Genomic DNA, 20,213 nt, shown 5'->3' on the forward strand with positions numbered 1-20,213 from the left:
TGCATCTGATGTACACACACACACGCAACACACACACACACGCGACACACACACACACAGGTGTAGAAGAGCTGCTGACGGCACAACAGCAGCGAACCTGAATATAACGAGCTGGTAATGTTCAGAGAGGTGGGCGCGTACGTGCTCGTAGCATTTACACGCGGCCCTTCCACTGCGACTCATGTCGCGCGAGCACACAGACACAGACACAGGCTTAGAAGACACGCCGCTGCTGCCGGCAGAAACAGCACCGAACATAAAGGTGGAGTCCGTTTTAGGGACCAGTTCCTCCGTTTTCTTTTCGTTTTCAGCCGTAGCATTTGACAAAACAAAACCTGATTCAGTTAGGAGCAGTGCAAAAAATCGCGTCATCTGAGATCGCGATTTTCGGTCTAAAACGATAGATCGTTCAGCCCTACCAAACAAGCTAAATGCTCACCAGCAATGCAACCAGCATTCTTTCTGACGAGCTGCACATTGTAGAGGTGACACAAGTAAGATGAAAGACTCCCGAAGGCCACAAACTGATTAATCACACCTAATGTTAGTCAGTTATTTGGACAGAAGCAGCCTGTATTTGCTCTGTTTGCATGCAGGCGTCCACCTTTAAACAGGGGCAGCTTCAGTTCGGTCTTATTTATATGAGCATCTGCTTTACATGGACGTCAGCTGAAAGCCATCCACACCAAGGTGTTCTATAATTTGTGTAACTAAATTGCATATGGAGCACCCATTCATTATGATAACAATAGCTTTTCTGTAGAGCATCATGGACGCTATCAGGCTCTTTAAAAGTGCAAAGGTGGCGGAAAAAAAGGGAAACCCCCGGCTACATTTATCATCAAAAAATGGATTAAAGATGACTCCTATATAATGTAGTCATTTAGTGTCAATTACCAATTACTGGTGAGTCAGCTTTCATTGTAAGACACACACACACACACACACACACACAGATGCTGCTCATGCACTGCAGCTGTAGAAATGTATTAACTCTGTAATCATGCGGGCGAACGAGCACCATGAATCTGTAAAATGCCAACTTTCCAGAAATGAAAACCATGTGAGATAGTCCACTGTGCACTTTTAGGAAATAATGCAGAAAGATTTTTGAAAGGGTTTTTTTTTTTTAAGCCCACAGGCCGTATCACTTTCTCAGCCCACTGAGGATTATGCAGCCAAAAAAGAAAAAAAAAACAAAACAAAAAAACACCATACCAGCAGTTAATAGGTTGTCAGCTGACAACATGGTAACTCTGAAAAGCCACCCACAGTGTAAACATGCCAATTATTTTGGCTGTCAGCTACCCATTAATATTACTCTGAATTAAATTTTTTTTTTTTGCCTCTGTGACCGAGTCACTCATCACACTCAGCACAAACCATCCCGATCAATGCCAAAATAATTCCACAATTATTCATTTTACTTCCTGAAATTATTAATTAATATTATTATGTGTGAAAAATCCTCATGTTCAGGATGATTGAACAAAAACAACAGTGCTCTATAATGATTAATTGTTTTGTGATGCAGAATCAGGAGGTACCATTCATATCTATATGCATATACAATCAATCTGCCGTTACATTTCATAATTTCTTTCCTCCCAGACAAGGCTGAGGTGGAAAAAGCAGTTTGAAAGCGCACCAGGAAGCTAATCACACAGATCATTTATCATCAAAGCTACAATTACCTATTTGCAGAGACTGTTGAGGACGTTCCAGCTGCGACAGCCATTTCCAATTTTCTGTTTCCTATGTGCATTTTTCATCAGATGTGCTGTAAGAACTGTATCTAATCAGGCAACGGACCGGCGGCTTTCACTCGCCAATTAGAAGGAAAGGCAGGGTCACTGATGTGAGGCCGTACGATTTCTGCCACAATATGCAATCTTTAACTGTTTCCTGCAGTAAACCTGAAGACCATGGACGTCACTAGGGTTGACAGATAGGGGGGCTAATCACCAACCACACCCCCCCCCCCCCCCCCCGGATGAATTTGTTTTTTCCGAGGGGGGGGGGATTTGCGTAAGAAACACAAATAAGTATAACAAAATACATATTTACACATTATGTTACTTCATTTCTTATTGTCATTATATATATTATTTTTCAGATGGTTCCAGATGCTCCAGGTAATTTCCCACAGACTTGTCCCACAATGGGCAAATTGCGTTTTTGCAACAGCACAGTTACAGCAAGCAAAACATAAGAAAAGCTATATACATAAAATTGTGTAAAATAAACTACCGATTTTATGCAATACAATCAAAAAAGAGTTTACAGATTAACAATTACTGCACAGATGAGTGGAGGTAGAAGTGGTTTGTAGAAAACTGTACATAGTGAATCAAAAGAACAAATAAGTAATTTATTGTATAGTGTGCTGTGTGAATATTGCACCTATCAACCACCAATCCAGCTGTTCATCTGTGGAAAAAACTTCTGCCAGTGACTCTGAAACAGCATCTCAGTCTATAATCTTTTCTTATTCTTTCAGAAATAGTCGCGCTGTAAATGTCTCTTTTGTCCCTGCAATATTTGTGTGGCAAAAGTTGAAAAATGAAGCTGCGCTACATGAAAGAAGCGCTGTTTACTGTGAGCATCTGAGAGCGAGCTCCCCTGTTCATCCGGAACGTCTTTGACGTAACTTCCGGGTTAGCGTAACAAAACATAGCAGCGCTAATAAGTCAAATAAAAGTTTCCAGTAAGAAATAACAGTGAATAACAGTGAATAACAGGGGTATGCAGAACAATGCACCTTCCGGCTGAGACAACAGTCCGCTACGCGTCTATTATTGCGTTCAGGGCCGCTTTTCAGACGTGTAGACGACTCAGCTAGTTAGTGGAGATACTTGTCTTCAGAAGACATCTTTGATACACCACGTCAGAGGCACAAGGCTCTACAATTGGATATTTGAGCCCCATGTGATATCGCTCGATGGTCCGATTGGACACTGACTTGCCCGTAGAATAATACAGCCAGTCTACATCACACAGACATGCCTGAAGTGTCCTCTTTTCGAGGAAAGAAACAGAACGTCTCTAGCTATTACTTTCCTGATATATGAGCGACTTTGTAAGACATATGCTCTCAAAGCTGTTCCTGCAGTGGAAGAATGCCTTTTGTTGTAGCACTCCTTTCATAGCGGAGCTCATCATTTAAAACCCTTTAATCATTTATATTTGAAGATCACATCATTATTAACACATTAATGGACTCTGTGGTTTTTGGAAATGAAACTAAAATTAAGGAGGAGGATTTTTCTGCTTTTGTCAGCAGGGTTTGAATGGAGGATTTTTGGAATTGTACTAACATGAAAAAATCCTCACACACACACATTCAGATGCCAGGAGCTGCTGACTGCCAGTTAACGGTAACTGTTTGTGTGAAACCGAAGCCATCCTTGTGACAACTAATCTCCTCTTTTCCTCTCCCTCCGCCTCATTGTTGATCAGTGTCCTGTTACTGAAGAGCCGGCGCAGAATGCTGTGATTATGAGCTGTCAAATGCCAATTACCGGTAATTCAGCTCCCCTGTGTGCAGTACATGAGGCAGTCAGTCAACCCCAGCTTTGCTCCACCTCTTCCTTTCTAATTCATGTCATCTTTGAGATTTTAATGGATGTTTTACTGTTTAACGACTACAGCGTATAAGCCAGTGAGTGATATTAAACTCAAAGATTAGATGCAAAGAATAATAATGAAAAGAATTCACACACATAAATTATTACCAGGATCTGTCTTGAGTAACTTCAGCTGCAGACATCAGCTGTAGAGATGTCAGATGTAATGGAACCATGTGGCATAAAAGGTCCAGACAGTTTCCAGAAGTCCTGACCCGGGGACTGTGGACCACCCCCCCAGACTTCAAGTAGGAACTGCTTTCTACCGAACTACACGACAGCAGAAATCGCTTTCCACAAGGTCATGTGACCAGCTCGGCGATATTTTGGCGTGTTTTTGTCACCGTCCTCCATCGATTCCTCCTCACACATAAACCTGACGTCACGACAAAGCCACACACTGCACGCTAGCAGCTGGCTGCTTTTGAAAAACTTTCTCCATCCCTCATTAGTAGCACAGCTGCTAATGAGTAATTTATGCTTGATCACTGAACACACTCGACAGCTGTCTCTTGACAAAAGCTGCACTTCAACCTGCTTTTATACCCATGTGACAAAAGCCGGAGGATAGAGATATGATTAAGTGAAGCCACTGCACACTTAACCCTGTGTACCTGCAGCTTCTTTCAGCACAGATGTTCTTTCACTCCTGGATGAGCGCTGAAATGAAAAGAGCTAAAATGGCCAATTATGGCCAAAGTATATGGGTGAATTTCTTATTTTAATGGTTCACACCCAGCAAGTCTATAAAGAGGTGTCTTGTTTAGCTCACACCTTTTTTTCCCACTAGCTGCATTCACAGGTGGCTGCACAGGATTAGCTGCTATGCAGAGCTGTTGTGAAGTCTCAGACCACTTTCACCTGCACTCAAGCATAATAAGTTTCACAGCAAAGGCTGAGAGAACATGAAGTAAAACGGTGTCATGACCCCCGTGACAATCTGCAAAACTACACAGGCAGGAGGTGTGAAACATGCATGTATAATGTTACGTTGTCTCCTCATTAGTTTGTCTAAAAAATTGGTCCGAATGTTTTAAAAATACACGATTAGATTGGCCTCATTGACTGGAACCTATATGTCCTAAAGGGGCGGACAGCTGTGAAGCCCATGTGACAGTCTCATGTCAGAACAGGTCTCAAAGACCCCGTTCACACTGAGGGAAATCAATCCGGCTAGAGCGGGATTTGGGCCGTATTCGGATGTTTTGTTGTTTTGTTTTGTTGTTTCTGAGTCTGAACAACGCGAATCCGGATATATCCGGATAGAGCTCGACCCACCTCTCGGATCTGGCTCAGGTCTGAACACAAATGCAGCTAGCCAATCCCGCTAGCAACGTGATACTTCCGGTTCATGGGGACAGTGTCCGGGTTCCCTGTTCCACAGGGCTACAAAGAAATAAACAAAAAAAACGAAAGAACGAGCGACACAGGAGAAAAAAATGCATGACGCATGCGCACACGCGGTGCTACCGTGGCCTGAGCAGACTCTATATATTATGAGGCGCCACCTAGTGGTTTGGAGGACAACAAACAAGCCGGATTGAGTGCAGAGAAACGTGTGTGTGATAGCCAGATTTGAAAATAGGTCTGAACGTATCCAGTTTAAAGGCTATCTGGATTCCATCCTACTCTAGCTGGATTGACTTTCTCCAGTGTGAACGGGGCCTTTAAATAGGTTTTGTGTTGATTCCGCCCTCCTTCAGCACCTCTGCTGCTTCTCTGTATGAGAAAACAGTCTGTCATTAGTGAATACATGGTGCCACTGGATTAAATATTTTCTCCATTACCTGTTAAATTGGTCTGTTTTGTCTCTAACTCAACAGGGAATAAAATAGGAATAAAAACTCCCTCCAGCTTCATCATACAGCGCTGATGTTTCCCTCTTTTTCAGACACATTAATTCGCTCCATTTTGTTGTTTGACAGCTGTTGGCAATCAGCCAGATAAAAGCTGACATAACTGACACCACGACATGCTGACAAAAAAGGCCCAAAACAAAACAGCTGTGCTTCATTGCCTCCTATAAGTATGTGATTTGGATTTTAATGTGTGTGAGTGAGCACCCCCCCCATCAGCATATTCCTCACGCTGCATGGGGAAGCTCCACATAAACAGGCAAATGCCACAAGCCTCCAAATGTCAATTAACTGTGATTCATCTCTCTCTGGTGCATGGGGTGCGGCCGCTCATTTAACCACCTCCCCCCTTTGACTTTCCATTTACGACTTCAGCAGCAGAATAAGCTGCAAATTGTGGGATCACCAGGGTTGTGAGCAAATAATGGAAAGGATGGGGAAAGATAGGGATTATAGTCATGCAGTGACACCAATTTCCCTGATAGCAGGACGGGCAGATGTGTGATACGCTTGCAGAAAAAATAAAGATAAGCTTAGTCAACAATTAAATGTGATTTCACAGAGCAGAAAGTTTGCTCCTAGTAATTGTCTTTAACACTCTGGAGAGGGAAGAGAAACTGCATGAGGGGGGGGGGGGGTGCAGGTGTTTGTTTACAAAAGAAGCTTTTGTCCTTTTGTCTTTTACTTTCGGCTCAAACTTGAAAGTTTGGTTTGTTAAAAAGCATCGATGCGAGTTAATACGTGGGGAAGATTGAAGCAAGGCGCCTGGACTTGTAGAGTTTTCTTGAAGATGTTGCTCATCCAAGCACACGCCTTGCTTCAATCTTCTCCACGTATGATGACCTGGATGACTGAGAATCTTCATCAACATGTTGTGAGTTAATCTGATTGCTGTGTCACCTCTATCAGGCGCTGAGCTCTTCCACCCATGAGCATCAGAGGTGCAAGTTGCACAACAAGCTCACACTGTGATGGCTGTTTTGCACCATAAAGGACTTTTCAGAAGCTGAATGTATCAGTGAAAGTTTTGGTGTCGTCTTCTTGCAGGAAAATGTGTTTGTATGTGTCGGAAAATGATTCTGATTTCATAAAGTTTGGCCTTTCATGCCTTCAGATGACGTAAATAAAAACAGACACGTGCAGCGCTGAGATAAATGTCAGTGTTTAAATGAGGGGAAACATTTAGTTTCATGCTGATGTTCGGTGAGGCTCGGTGTGCATGTACAGTAAGGATCGGTGTCGCTGTTGGCTCAGTCTCCGTGGGTCTTTTCGGAGTGGAGCTCTGGGGAAATGAATCATTGCTGAAGTGATCTCATGCTCTCTGCTCCCCTTCTTTTCACTCTTTTAAGGACTCACTTTTTCTCCTCATATCTCTTTTTGACTATTTTCAAACTCCGTCTCTGCCTCTCTTTATTCCCTCCCACAGTTTACCCCTGCAGCTCCATTCCTTTTCGAAATCTCATTTCTTTCTCTTCCTTTTTTCTCTCCTCTAGCTCCTTTCACGCTCTTCCTGACTCTTTCACCATTGAGCTCTTTTAATCCTAAAGCACCTCCTTTTCTTTCTCCATCTCCACCACCTCCTCTTCCTCTCCTTCTCTGTTTGTGTGTGTGTGTGTGTGTGTTTTCTTATTTTTTTGCCCTCTTGCATCTCAGAGTAGATTTCATTGACCACTATGACTAACCCAGAGGTTTACGTGTGGTTCACGTCTTTGGAGACACCATCTGGTGTGTGTTTGTGTGTGCTTTTACGTTGCAGCTTCTTTATGACTAGTGGGAGCTGTGTGTGTGTGTGTGTGTGATTAATTAGGGAAAATTACTGTTTGTGTGCAGGAGAAGGAAAACGCAAGGGAAGGGGAGGGAAAAACACAAAAGCAGCCACAAACTCTCACTGCTGCCTGTAGTTTGCATCTGTGTGTGTGTCTGTGTGTGTGTGTGTGTGTGTGCGTGTGTGTGTGTGTGTGTGTGCTTCTGCCCCACGGAGGAAATGGATAAGTGAGTTGACAGCCCATTGTCTCCCTCAGGGTAAAGAGTGCGGTTCAATGACTGAGTCGGTCTCATATGCACCCACATTACAGTGAGATGCTCTGATTTATTGCACACACGTTCATGTACAGTACACACACACACACACACACACACACACACACACACACCGTTAAGCATACATATGAGTACACACACATGGGCAGACACGTGGATGTAAACACCCCCCCCTGCAGCACACACACATTTCACACTTCCTCTTTTGTCCGTGCGACTGTGTTCTACAGCTGATTTGCAGGCTAAATCCCAGGCAGCCCATTCACCTCCATGCTGCAGCATGTAACATATTGTCCTAATCAATCCCTCACACACTAAGAGGCTTTTTCACTGGAACCACCCGGGGCTAGCTAGCGGTTAGTGAGTGCTTATCCCCCTTTTTCTTGTGGAGAGAGTGAGAGGCCGGCTCCCCACAAGAATTTTATCTTTACAGCCACAGAGGCAGGCTGGGGGGGCAGAGAGCGCCGAGCGAGGGGAGATGGAGGAGAAAAGACCTCGGTAGGATTTGATCCTGGGTCAGCGGGGGGGCTCGTGGCAGGCGTCGGCAACTCTGCATGAGCTGAGCAGAGAGCAGTTGAAGGAAGAGGAGGAGGAGTAGGAGTGCAGGAGGAAGAGGAAAAAATAAAAGCTTCATTTAATGTAGGAGTTACTAACGTGAGCATCAAGAAGCTCTAACTGATTTGCCTGTGAGGCATCAAGGGGTCCCTGAAGATGTCACTTCCGGGCCTCATATGCATGTTTGTGGATTGCTGCCAACCGCATCGACCAGAGCGCACTGAGAAAGGATTACAAGTTCTCCGTTTCACACTCTGATCCTTTTCTCTTTTTGTTTCCCTTCTTATTCCGTTTGTCTCTCTCCTCTTCATCATTACAAGGATTACAAGTTCGTTTAAGTTCATTTTAAGTTAATTAATATTAAGATATTTAATTGAACAACGTGTAATTTTAAAACCACTGCAGCAATTCAGCAGAGAGCTGCTTGTTGACAGTTAATCCCAATAATAAAAAAAGTGCAATTGCTAAGAGGCAGGAGCGATTCATGCCAGCTTTTTAAAAACATCCGTTTTTCACAATGTGGTAAAAAAAAATGAGGCACTTTCAGGAAAAAAAAGCGAGTTAGCTCTGCTGCTCTGTGCACAGCTCAGCCTTCTCCACTCACGTCATGCTGTGGGAAAACAGAAAATGGACTTTTTTTCGGTGCCATTTTTCTGTTTAAGAAGGAACACTCGCTGCTAACCTTTTAGCAGAATTGCTTAAAGTGCCTGCAAATAAAGAGGCTGTTAGCATAAAGCGTGCTAAGCAGGCCCTTTCTGCAGCCATTTTGTATTTTCGGATGATTGCATGCATTCAGGCAACAAAGAGAAATGTTCTATTGATAGTTTCCATTGTGTTGGATGTTTCAGTACTCGCCTTCTGATGGAAGTTACATCTAGATAATGTGTTATGTAGCATCTATATCAGCTCTCCGAGCAGCACCAGCAGCAGGTGTCTGCTCAGGTTTTACTGCTGCTTTCACATGTTGAGCTGTGTTTCTGCTACATCAGTTTTATTTGTCAGATTTAGCGGAAGCACGCTTCTTCCTGCAGAGTGCATATGTGGACACAGAGAGCTGGAGTGATGGTATAGCTTCAAAGGAAGCCTCGCATCTCATGATTGCTGCCTCTGTGAAGGACACACAGTTGAGTCAGACTGTTGCAGGCTAATGTTTAAAAAAAGAAAAAGTATTTTCACTTGTTCAATTTAAACTGAGTTTTCGGACAGAGCCTGCAGGTCAACAGGTGCAGCGCGGCGTCTGCTCGGCTCTGACCGTCCGGCTTTCATCTCTGGTAAAGTGTGTCTAGAGGTAGCCGTGTTCTCGGTGAACCTGCTCTGGCCTCTTGCACTGCTGTCCATGCTCGAGTCGTGCCTCTGAAATGCAAACAGATCGAAGGGTCAGTGCCTGCGTTGGTCCTGGAGGATAGAGATGCCTCCTGGTTGATGGGATTTACTGTAAGGAGCCGCCGGCCTGGCTGAAGGAAGCTGGCTGAGACTCCTGCCTGAGGCCTGTCACCGGAGCCTGAGTGCTTTTATGAACTTCTCTTTGTCTCCTCCTGCCAGTGTTTCCATCATGTTTCTCTGTGATCTTATTTAAAATGGCCTGAGAAGCTCGCCTGAATCATAATGGCACCTGTTGATAGAATATTCAAACCACATTGTTTTTTGGTGGCTGATGGGTTAACCTCCTCTCCTCCTTTGTCTCCTCTCTCCCTCCTCCAGGTATCCTGGCTCAGAAAGTGAAGGTGGACGAGGAGCTGGAGGCGTACCCCACAGAGTCCGTGGATCTTCACTGCCAATTCGTCGATTCAAGAGGCCTAACCAAGCTCACGCAGGTTGGCAGATAAAAGAGCGGTTGTGTGTTTCTTCTTTAGCACGCTGAGCCTCGCAGTGAAAACTGACAGCGAGGTAATGCCTAATGGAGTGGATTCAGAGGAGAAGACAGGTTTATTTAAAGGCCAGTTTTATCTTTTTCATTCAGCAGAATAAGACAATGACGTTGCAGTAAAGAACCTCAGGCTGTGGATTTGGGTAAAGTAGCCCAGATTTACCTGGACTGGGGTCCAAAAGTCAGTGAAAGCCTATAATAATCATAAAGTGTGAGGAGTTCTACACACATTTTAAAACAGAAGCATCAGCAGGAGTATCAGAGGTCACACTGGGCTTTCTGAGGCTCGGGGTCCTCACAGGGGCAGCGCACCGCTCTCTAAAGCTGTTTGTGGAAAGTGGATGTTTTGAAAATGAGATGATAGTACGGCGTTAGACACCCATCGGAAACTGTTCCATTCACAAATAAAAAAAGTTGAGGGATGAAAACTGAAAGCTGAAGACCAAAGGTCAAAGTCTGCCGGCTCGTTCGGTGCACATTTCACCCTGATAAACTTTTTTAGGGATGTCCCGATCAGGTTTTTTTGCCCTCGACTCTGAGTCCGAGTCATTTGATTTTGAGTATCTGCCGATACCGAGTCCCGATCCGATACTTTCAAGATTCTCTATAAATGTGGCAAATAGCAAAACCTGCATGCCTGCGTGCGTGTGTGCGTGTCCAGAGCACCACGCTAGGTGATTTCAGACACGCAGCAGCTCATCGAGACCTCGAACCCAGGACCTCTCGCACCAAAAGCAACTGTCATACCCCTACACTACAGGACACAGTGCCACCCTGCACAGAAGGCGTTAACTTTGAGAGCCCCTAATAAATATATATCCGAGTCCTGATTGGGAGGCAACATCCGATTCCGATCGAGTCTGAAATCACGTAATCGGGCCCGATTTTCGATCACGTGATCGGATCAGGACATCCCTAAACTTTAGTTATGGCTCATCACCAGAAGTTACCATCTTTTCTGATAAACATACAGTCACAGGGAGCTGAACCCTTGCGGTCAAATATGTTAAATCTTTGCTGTTGGCTCTGCTAGGCCCGTTACCATGGCAACCAACGATTCAGCAGAGATGTGGACATACATGATACTGGGCTCATGAGAATGAGAGATGAGGCAATACCGAAACTTTAAAAATGATTTAAATAGATTTAATTGATTGGACTGGAAGTGACCTCATTTCAGCTGTGGGGTCTCTTGTTATCATTGGCTGAAGTGTTTGTAGCGTTGTTGCTGCAGCGTGTAGCACGACTTTCTTACAGTGCTTACATACTGTTGTTGCCTTGTCTGTCCCCTGAGAACCCCATAAACCTGCAATCAGATGATGTAACAGTGGTGCGGGCTTCTCCTGTCCCGCTGGCTGCAGCTGTGAGGACAGTGCTCCCCTCACATTTCAATAGTATCAGATCTCATCACAGCTCTGCTGATGAACATGGAGATCAGGAAGGTGACCTCTTGCAGTGATGTGAATTTGTCAAATCTCTGCCTGCTTCCCGGGAGTTTGGCCTGCAGGGTTTGTGTAATGGGGTGATGCAGTGACAGCATGAGGTCCATCAAGGGCGCCCGCTGACACTCGGTCACATGATCATTGTCAGTTTGGAGCCGCATGCTGCATGCTAAAGCTAACGCTCTCTTTCTCCTCTTCCTCCTTTCTTTCGGTGTCAGCAGAAATGACATGTATGAAAATGATCAACAATATCAGTGTCACAATGCGGCCTCTGTCATTGATGCTCTTACCTGTCAGCAGCGTGTCAGCACCGATCAGTGTCCTGCTGTGTTAGGATCACTAATCACCATTGAAAACCTTTCTCTGCTCCTCAGAGTTCGCTCAGCTTTCTTGTTCGTTTCATCGTGATTGGACTAAACGTCGGGTCACAAACATGACTTCTTTAGTCAACTCCCGTTTGAGAACACGTGATGCGCTGAGTCCTGGCGTCCTTCAGACTTCAGATGTGAGCCGTTCGGTGGGATCCCGTGTGATTCCTCCCTCTCTGAGTTGTGGATGGAATCAATAGCTAATTTGTTCATATACAAGAAGTGAAATTGCAGCCGGGCTGAATTGCCCTCTGTGATATTTTCCTCACCATCGACAGCTGAAGAGGGAGTCTCATCCACTAATTTGTGATGACATCTGGGTTATAATCCGTCTTCCTCTTCACAGCCTTCATGGCTCTCTGCTCCCTCTCGCTCTCTCTCTCTCTCCTCCCTTTCCTCTGGATGTCATACATATAATAGATGTTTGCTAAATGTGTATTGATGAATGTTATTCCCTCTCCTTCCCGGTGTACCGCTCCAGCCAGCAGTTTGTATTGGCTGTCACTTTTGATAATTGCAGAGAAAAATACAATCAATTCGGTATAAAATCACAGTTTTCTCCCCTGCGGTCGAGTCTCATAAAGCCACACACACACATATCAATAACTTTCATAAGAACTCTAACAAAAAAAAAAAATGATGCCTCTTGTGTAAATGATGCTCGTTAAAATAGCATCACAGTGCTCACGGAATTCTTTGCAGGTACAACAAACATAATGTAATCGTTCTTCTTCTTTAATTGAGTTTAAAATATTGTTATAAGTGAATTTATGTATTCAGACGTAATTTTTCTTCTTTTTTTTTCATTTTCAGTAACAGTTTAGGCACAAAAACGACTTGGTTTGGTTCGGTAAAAGATTTAGTTTGACCCAAACCGGATCTTAAAGCAAGCAGATAGCATCAGGTAGGGCTGTCCCGATCCGATATTGAAAAAACAAATATCGGATTTTATCGGAAGGCATCTAAAATCTCCGATATCAACGCTCCGATTAAAGTAGGTGACACTTCACACTCCATCACAGTAGTTGGCGGTAGTGCACCCGTTGCTGCCGCCCACTGAAGAAGAAAAGCGCCCGGCTCCAGCATGTAGCGATCACGTGATCACACAACAAGTGTGTGTACGTGTGCGACTGTAGCAAGGAGAAGACATGTCGGCTGTGTGGCAGTATCTTTCCTTACAGTCGGACAAAGACATTGCAGCTACGTGCAAAACTTGTCATGCTCACATTTCCCGAGGAGGCATAGAGACAAGGAAGTTTAATACGACCAACCTCATCGCACATTTGAAGCAACACCACAAACAACAATATGAAGAGTTTCAGAAGATCACCGAGGCGAAAAAACAAATATCCTCTCCCTCCCTCAAACAACCAACGCTAGGAGAAACATTTCAAAAGCGTGACAAACTCCCACGGGACAGCAAAAGGGCATTAGCTATAACAGAAAAGATCCCAAATTATTGTGCTCGATGACCAGCCCGTCTGTGGTGAGTAATGTCGGGTTCAAACGCTTAATTGAGCACCTCGAGCCTCGCTATATTATCCCTAGCCGCCACTCCATTGTCACTCCTTGCCATGTCTTATTTTAATGATAATAAGACCCATGTTTTTGCACAGTTAATCTCATTTGCGCTCCACCTTTAATGCCAGTGTTCTGATTAATTGGAAGTTTAGGCTGACTCTGCCTTGGGTTCATTAGATAAACCTAATTCAAAGAGTCCAGCTCCTACACAGCACGGTCTTTGCTCTTTAAATAGCTGCTCTTCTTTTCTCCTGTAGGTGTCTTGGATCTGGGAACCTGCTGATGGCCAAAGGGACAACATCGCTGTCTACCACCCAACCTACGGACAGAGTTTCCCCAACTTGGCCTTCAAAGACCGGGTTGTCTTCCTCTACAACAGCCTGGAGAACCCGTCCATTAGAATCTCTAGCCTTAGGATGTCCGATGCCGGTCGCTACACCTGCGAGTACGCCACCTACCCGTCTGGAAACGAACAAGGGACGACCAGCCTCATCATGCTTGGTGAGTAGAAGCTTCTGGCAGCATTTTTTTGTGCACATGTTGAGGGTTAAAGCACCAAAAGGTCATCAGCATTTCCACTGTTCTCCATCAGGGAGCCTCACTCCAAACCAACTTTTCCAAAGCTGTTCTGCTACATCAGACTTGACAAGCGCCTCCCCAGCCATCTGCTTATCACTGCTTTCTATAAAAGAGAATCCCACCAGAGACAAAGTCTAAGAAGAAGCAATTTACAGCACTCTGACGAGAATTCTCAGGGCGTAGAAACAAGAAAGATTCCAGTGTGGCTGAACATGTTAAAGCACTTTTCATTTACATAGATGTGATTTGATCAGGTCTGCAAGATGAAGATAGGCTCAGGGTGTTTATTCCAGACACCGCTGCTGAGCTCTGAGTGTGCACGAGACCGTTACATGATCATTCCAGTAATATAGTGATGGATTATGGAGGCAGGTTATGGCCCCAATAATCATATTTGCAGCAAGTTTAAGTCAAGTAGATTGACTGAGAAACGGCTGTGCTGTTGTTAGCCTGGGTCATTTTTTTCTGAGTGGATCAGCATGGATTGTAATAACATGTTCGTACACAGACGCACCATCCGGACCAGCCTCTGCTGTGACCTGCCTGACATATTTGAGTCAGTGCCTGTTTTGCCAAAATAACTGAATTAATCACTTGTGGAGGAGCCTAATTGTGATAATCAGAAGAAGGCAGCAATTACCACCACCTCAGCGTAGCTTTGTATCGCAGACATCAGCCATTATTCTGCTGCATGTAAATGTGCCTGAAACAATCATCGCCTCAGACTTCACATTTAAATCACATCCACGGCAGACAAATTAAGAGTCAGATCTGCTTCCTGCTGCATGTTTTCAATCATACGTTGAACCATATTAGTGAGATGAAAAAAGGAAATAAACACGTAACTGCAGATAACTCATATCCAGACCAATGAAACTGTCAGGCTTCTCTGAATGCAGCCGGAGGTACTTAAAAACCCATAACACCTCACTTCCACAGTTTATACCCCCCACCCCCCCCCCCTCAGTCAGATCTGATGTTCGACTTGTTTATCTTCTGCAGAACTTTCTTGAGAATTATCACAGTTAAAAACATGATCATGATGTGCTCTGCTGCAACATTATAAAATGTCATCACAAACCCCCGTCATCGGCCACCTGCTGCTTCTTTGCTGGAGTCTGGGACACCGCTCAGCACAAAGTCCAGCAGATATGCACACTACACAAACTTTTCCCCTTTGTCCACGTGCATTAAAGGTAGGGTAGGAGATTTTGAAAACTCAGTGAGAGTCAGCCAGATTTCGAACGTAAACACACGCCCCTTTCTCTCGGAGCTCACCCCGAAGCCACGCCTCCCAATCACATGGACGCGCATTACCTGAAGACGAGCTGTGGTCTGTGACTTCGGCCATCATGCATGTACCTCTCTGGTGCGCGCAGAGCAGGAAGAGAGTGACAACCAGCCAATACTCCGTGCAGGGTCCACCCGGAGGATTGGCTGATGTTTTTAGTGTTTTATAGCTTCCACAGATGATTCATATTCTTTGTTTTAAAGCGAAACTGCTGAACTAATTGGTTGCTATCGGCTTGTAAAGAGAAGTTACACTAATTTAACAAAAAGTGCATCAGAATGAAATCTCCTACCCTACCTTTAACACACGCTCTGCTTGTGCAGCACTTCTCCTATAGCGGACTGCATCCAATGACTCTCAGGCAGAACCTGTGCAGATGTATTAAGCTGCAGTTCACCGTGTGGCCTCTAGGGCTTGCTCCCAAAGTGAGTCAACCCCCACAGACCTCTGTGTGAAAATGTCCAACTTTATAAGAGAAAAAACATGTTAACAGCCTGGCATGGAAACTACTTTGGTCTCTGCAGGAGTGTTATATAACTTGCCAACTTGATATCTCACCATGGGATACAAATAAAACAGGACTTTTAATCACATTCTGTGTGCAGCACCTACATATTTTAAGCTATTGGCATGTTGCTTTCATGCTGTTTTGCCTGGAATAACTGCTCATACTTTTAAACTACTCACATGCTACTTCCCACCATTTCTGGTGGTGACATGCCACTCGATCGTAGAGGAACACAAAGTCTGCATATGGAGGCAGTTCTTAGAGCAGACGTTTGCCCAGGAGTCTGGGGTTCGCATCATCTGACAACTTTTCTTTAAACGCCGCTGTCTGTTTTATTTTCACTTGTGGGTGGAGTTTGGCATTAAAAACTAGTGGTTAAGGTTAGGTATTAAAGGGTCAAGGGTTAGGTAAAGGTCACATGTTCATAACATGGAAGTCATTTTAAAAAGAAAAACCGTGCCCTTATGCATAAAATGACACGCCAGAGCAGCTCTTCAGAAGCCTATGGATAATGTCTCAGGTGTGAGTTATTTGCATTGAGTGCACAACTAGCTGGTTAGCATGCTAGCTTCAGTAAATGTCTATGCAACAACAGACTCCTGTGATATAAGCTTAATATTCAGTCTGCACACACAAAACAGGAACATCTAATGTCCATATTTTAAATGGTCACATCCTAATGTGCTGTGTGTTGTGTAATTAGTGAGACAAAAGCTGCATGTTTATTTCCTGCACAGCGTCGCTCTGAGCTGTCAGCAGGCTGCATCGCCGCAGTCACAGGCACTAATGTAAAATCTGCAAAAAAAGAAAAAAAAACACTTCAAGTTACCTCAGTGTCTTGATTTTGGAGAGTGAGTGGATTTTTAGTTGCTGTTAGCAGGGGACACATCTTGTTTGTAATCGGAGACAGCTGGTGTTATTCATCCACCCACATGTCCTCTCGTTTGCGCCGCGCGCACAAAGGAATCAGATGCTGGTGTCTTCCTGTCGCCGTTAACAACGCTGAGGAGGCTTCGTGCTTGAATGTGAATAACAACAGCTCCCTTGAACGTTTCATAGTAGTGCTGAGCTCACACAAAAGATATGGCTCATAGCATTTGGTGCTTATACAATAAAGACCTCGCCCATTTAGCACTCCTATAGTGGGAGGAGGAGGAAGGGCCCATCGGAAATGATGGACTTTGAATTGACTGTGCAGTTTAACACAGTCTGCCTGCTGCTTTTTCCAGGATTTATTGGTCGGGGTGAGATGTGAGAGATTCATTTATTTCGTCTCTGCATAATCAAAGGGGAAACCTGAAAGAAACAATAGAAAGCTTGTTTACTGGTGGCTGCTGTAGTTAATCTGTCGCTGCCTCTAATGTTGCTCTGGGAATCTCTTATGCGACACAAAGACTCACTGAAGAATAACCAGGCGAAATTTAAATGAAATCATCACCAGTTGCTGCGGCCGTTAGGGTTCATGGAAAGGCGTGTTTTACAATCCTTTTCATGTCTTCTCCCAGCTGGGCCTGTAATATTTTCCCCAGTAGTTTTATAAGAAAACTCACACAACAATATAAAAAAATCCGGTCTGGAACCTTCTCTCACTGAACACAATGAAAGATGTAGAACTTGGCCGCCTCGCAGAGAAAACATGGAAAGATCTTCTGGCTGGCTCACAGAGCCATGTGGGCTAAGCCTCCTAAACTGCTGCGGCTGCTGGCACAGAGCAGACGCAGACCAGGGAAATACCTGTTGGAAGGTTCAGAGTGGCCTTTTGTCTGCACTGGATGCAGATCCTGGACAGAACCTGGTCCCTGTACTTGGAAATGTGGATCAGATTCAATGGAAAACAGTCATATTTTCACTTTATTGGATATGGAATCCATATGAGCCGATCACATTAGACCTTATTGAATCCACACCTGCTGGCAGCCAATCATATTACATTTTATTGGATATAGAGCCACCAGCACCCCCAATCATATCACAACTTATTTTGGTATGAATACATAATGCAGACAGCCAATCGTATTAGAACTTATTGGATTCAGCAGCAGAGCCAGAGCCAATCTTATTACCACTTATTGGGATGTGAATAAAGAATCAGTCACTTGGCAGTGAATGATATCATATCGTCTTGGATGGGGACCATTCGAAATGAATGGTAGCCAAATATATTGCCTCTTATTGGATAAAGCAGGACAGCACAAAAAAAACAAATACCATAGCAGGTGAGAGTCTGGCGGATCAGTAATAAGTGATCATATGCCCCCAGAGGAGGAAAAAGGGGGAGAGCTCACAGGTGGGGGAGGGTCAGTGGCTGGACAGCGAGGGGTGGGGGGGCAGGTCGGAGCCAGGAGTGACTCTGGCACAGTGTCAGTGAAGCCCAGAGCAAAAGGCAACAAACAGGAAATGAAGACTAGAAAGAGGTATATTAACTTACTGGTTATTCCTCTTCCAGTCCGTCCTCACAGAAAAACTAAACATGATAAATCAGGTGTGTTATCGGCGGCCATTGAAGTCAACCTGCGTGGGCCTTTGTGTGAACATAATGTGAAAGGCAGCCTGCCATCACCAGGATAAGGCTGATACCTCCACATCTTATGCCCGGTTTACACTGTATGATCTTGGGCTGTCGCAGACGAAAGACAATCATCGTAGGAGAATCGCGGAGATATCTTCGGTCGTGGCTCTAAATCGGTGGTCTTACGTCGCACTGTAAGGCAGCTTCCACGATGGCCGTTGTCAGCGTCTTGGGACCAAAGACAAGCTGAGATAAAATTCTAGCGGTGTCAGAAATTTAGGATGACTGACTCACAGTGTGACAGCTGCTACGACCTGTCACCCCACAGCCACGTCTTCCTCCTCCACACATGTTGACGTACGACTTAACCTGTGATCGGCTGTGTTTCAGTGAATGGTCATCGCACAATCTGCACGCATCAAACTTGACGTCGTACCAAAATTTATTACATTCACGTCATGTAGTGTGTCATGCAATGGTCCTTTAAGATCGCCAAAAATCGCACAGTGTAGAAAGGCCATTAGAGGTGACCACTGTGTACTGATAGCTGCCTGCATGCTGTATGCATTGTATGTGGTGGGACCTGAAAATGGCCGAAGCAGAAGGGAACTTTTTTCTTGTAAAACCAGCCCAACCTTAAGCAGTAGTTTTTAATGCCTAACCGAAGTATCAGGGGGGAAACGAACCCCAGAGTCCTGAGAGGAAGTCAGCTGCAGGTCCATGTGATCTGCTCTGGCCATCCAGCAGAAAAATATAACCACGTCATATTTGGGGATGTAATTATTCACCAAATGTGTCTTTCATTTGCTGGCGTGTGATGGTGATGATGTCATTACCACATTTCCTGGCAGTACAAAGATTGTTGTTTAAGCATGCATCATGTTATTTGGAAGTAGCCCTGTAAATAAGCTGTAATCAGCATTTGTTGTTGGCACCATTTCCCTTTAAACCAGCTCTGAGGCTCCTCCTCTGTGGGTTCGGACTTGTGGGCTCATTGCTTCTGTTTTACGTCGTGTGTCCCGGCTGACTGCTTCACAGCTCAGGTGTCTGTGGGGACCACGCCATCTGTGGCAGCACTCCTCCTTCTTCAGGTTGCTTCTGGTCGAACCTCTGAGGTTGTTCTCAGAGTGATCAGATGCTCCCTGCATTACGGAAAAAAGTGCCTGAAACCTTTGTGTAACTAATAGATCTATTATACATACTAAGCAAAACATTTTCATTTCAACGTTGCTGGTAATCCGGCTTTTTAATGGCCTGTGGTGTCATGATTAACCAGAACCAGAGGAGCTCAGGCGGGTTTTTCTCAGTGAGTGTCGGCACTCAGAGAGAATGGTGGTGACTGCAGGTGTGATGTTGTCAGTGAAATGTCAGCTCCACCTGCGCTGCTGCTCCACGGCTCACTAACTGTGCACCGCTTCGGCACAGGTACGTCGCCACAGATGTCCATTTTCAACAGCGTTCATATAATTTCAAAGACTCAGTCACCACAGTGCGCCTCATTTGCTGAAAGACATTTACATATTTAAAAGAGCCGCAGGTGAAATCCTTTGATTCCTGAGCAAACACTGGGCTGAAACACTCTGCACCTCGCAGCATCTTATTAAGCGGCGTATTATGACCCCAATAGCTGCACGTCGGCCGGCAGCGGGTTGTACTGGGCAGCTCCCAGGTGGAAATATGTGTAAGAGTGAGAAATGAGGTCTTGCACTGAAGAAATCGTGTGTGCAAAGCAAACCCTCCCTGGATGAATAAAGGTTAAAGAGAAATTACAGAAGTAATCCCACAGAGCTCGGCGATGCCTCATGTCCAGTCCTCTTCTCCAAATCTACATCCTAATTAAACCACAGCATCCTGACTGTCAGGATCCCCGACATCCTTCCTGGACACACCGTGCACCTGGAGAATTGAAGAGAAACCAATAATCTGTTTGTTAAGCTAAGAAAGGGGGAACAGGTTTCTGTTTGCCCTCCAGTAGAAGCACTGAATCAGGGAAAATGTGTTCAATTTAGCGACACAAAGGTTGTGGAAATGTGAGGCCAGGAGGTGCGTTT

General features: G+C 44.8%; 1 protein-coding gene across 2 annotated transcripts in view; it reads left to right on the forward strand.

Annotated features, from left to right (window-relative positions):
* pvrl2l (PVR cell adhesion molecule related 2 like) overlaps positions 1-20,213 on the forward strand; it is a 226,162-nt gene that overhangs the window by 82,117 nt on the left and 123,832 nt on the right. For both annotated transcript variants that reach the window (XM_028400098.1, XM_028400097.1), the window contains exons 2-3: positions 9,779-9,891; positions 13,533-13,776. In XM_028400098.1, coding sequence (XP_028255899.1) covers positions 9,779-9,891; positions 13,533-13,776 — 357 coding nt within the window. The remainder of the gene's footprint in view (positions 1-9,778; positions 9,892-13,532; positions 13,777-20,213) is intronic.

Source organism: Parambassis ranga, chromosome 2, assembly GCF_900634625.1.
Source record: "Parambassis ranga chromosome 2, fParRan2.1, whole genome shotgun sequence".
In the NCBI taxonomy this organism is placed as follows: domain Eukaryota; kingdom Metazoa; phylum Chordata; class Actinopteri; family Ambassidae; genus Parambassis; species Parambassis ranga.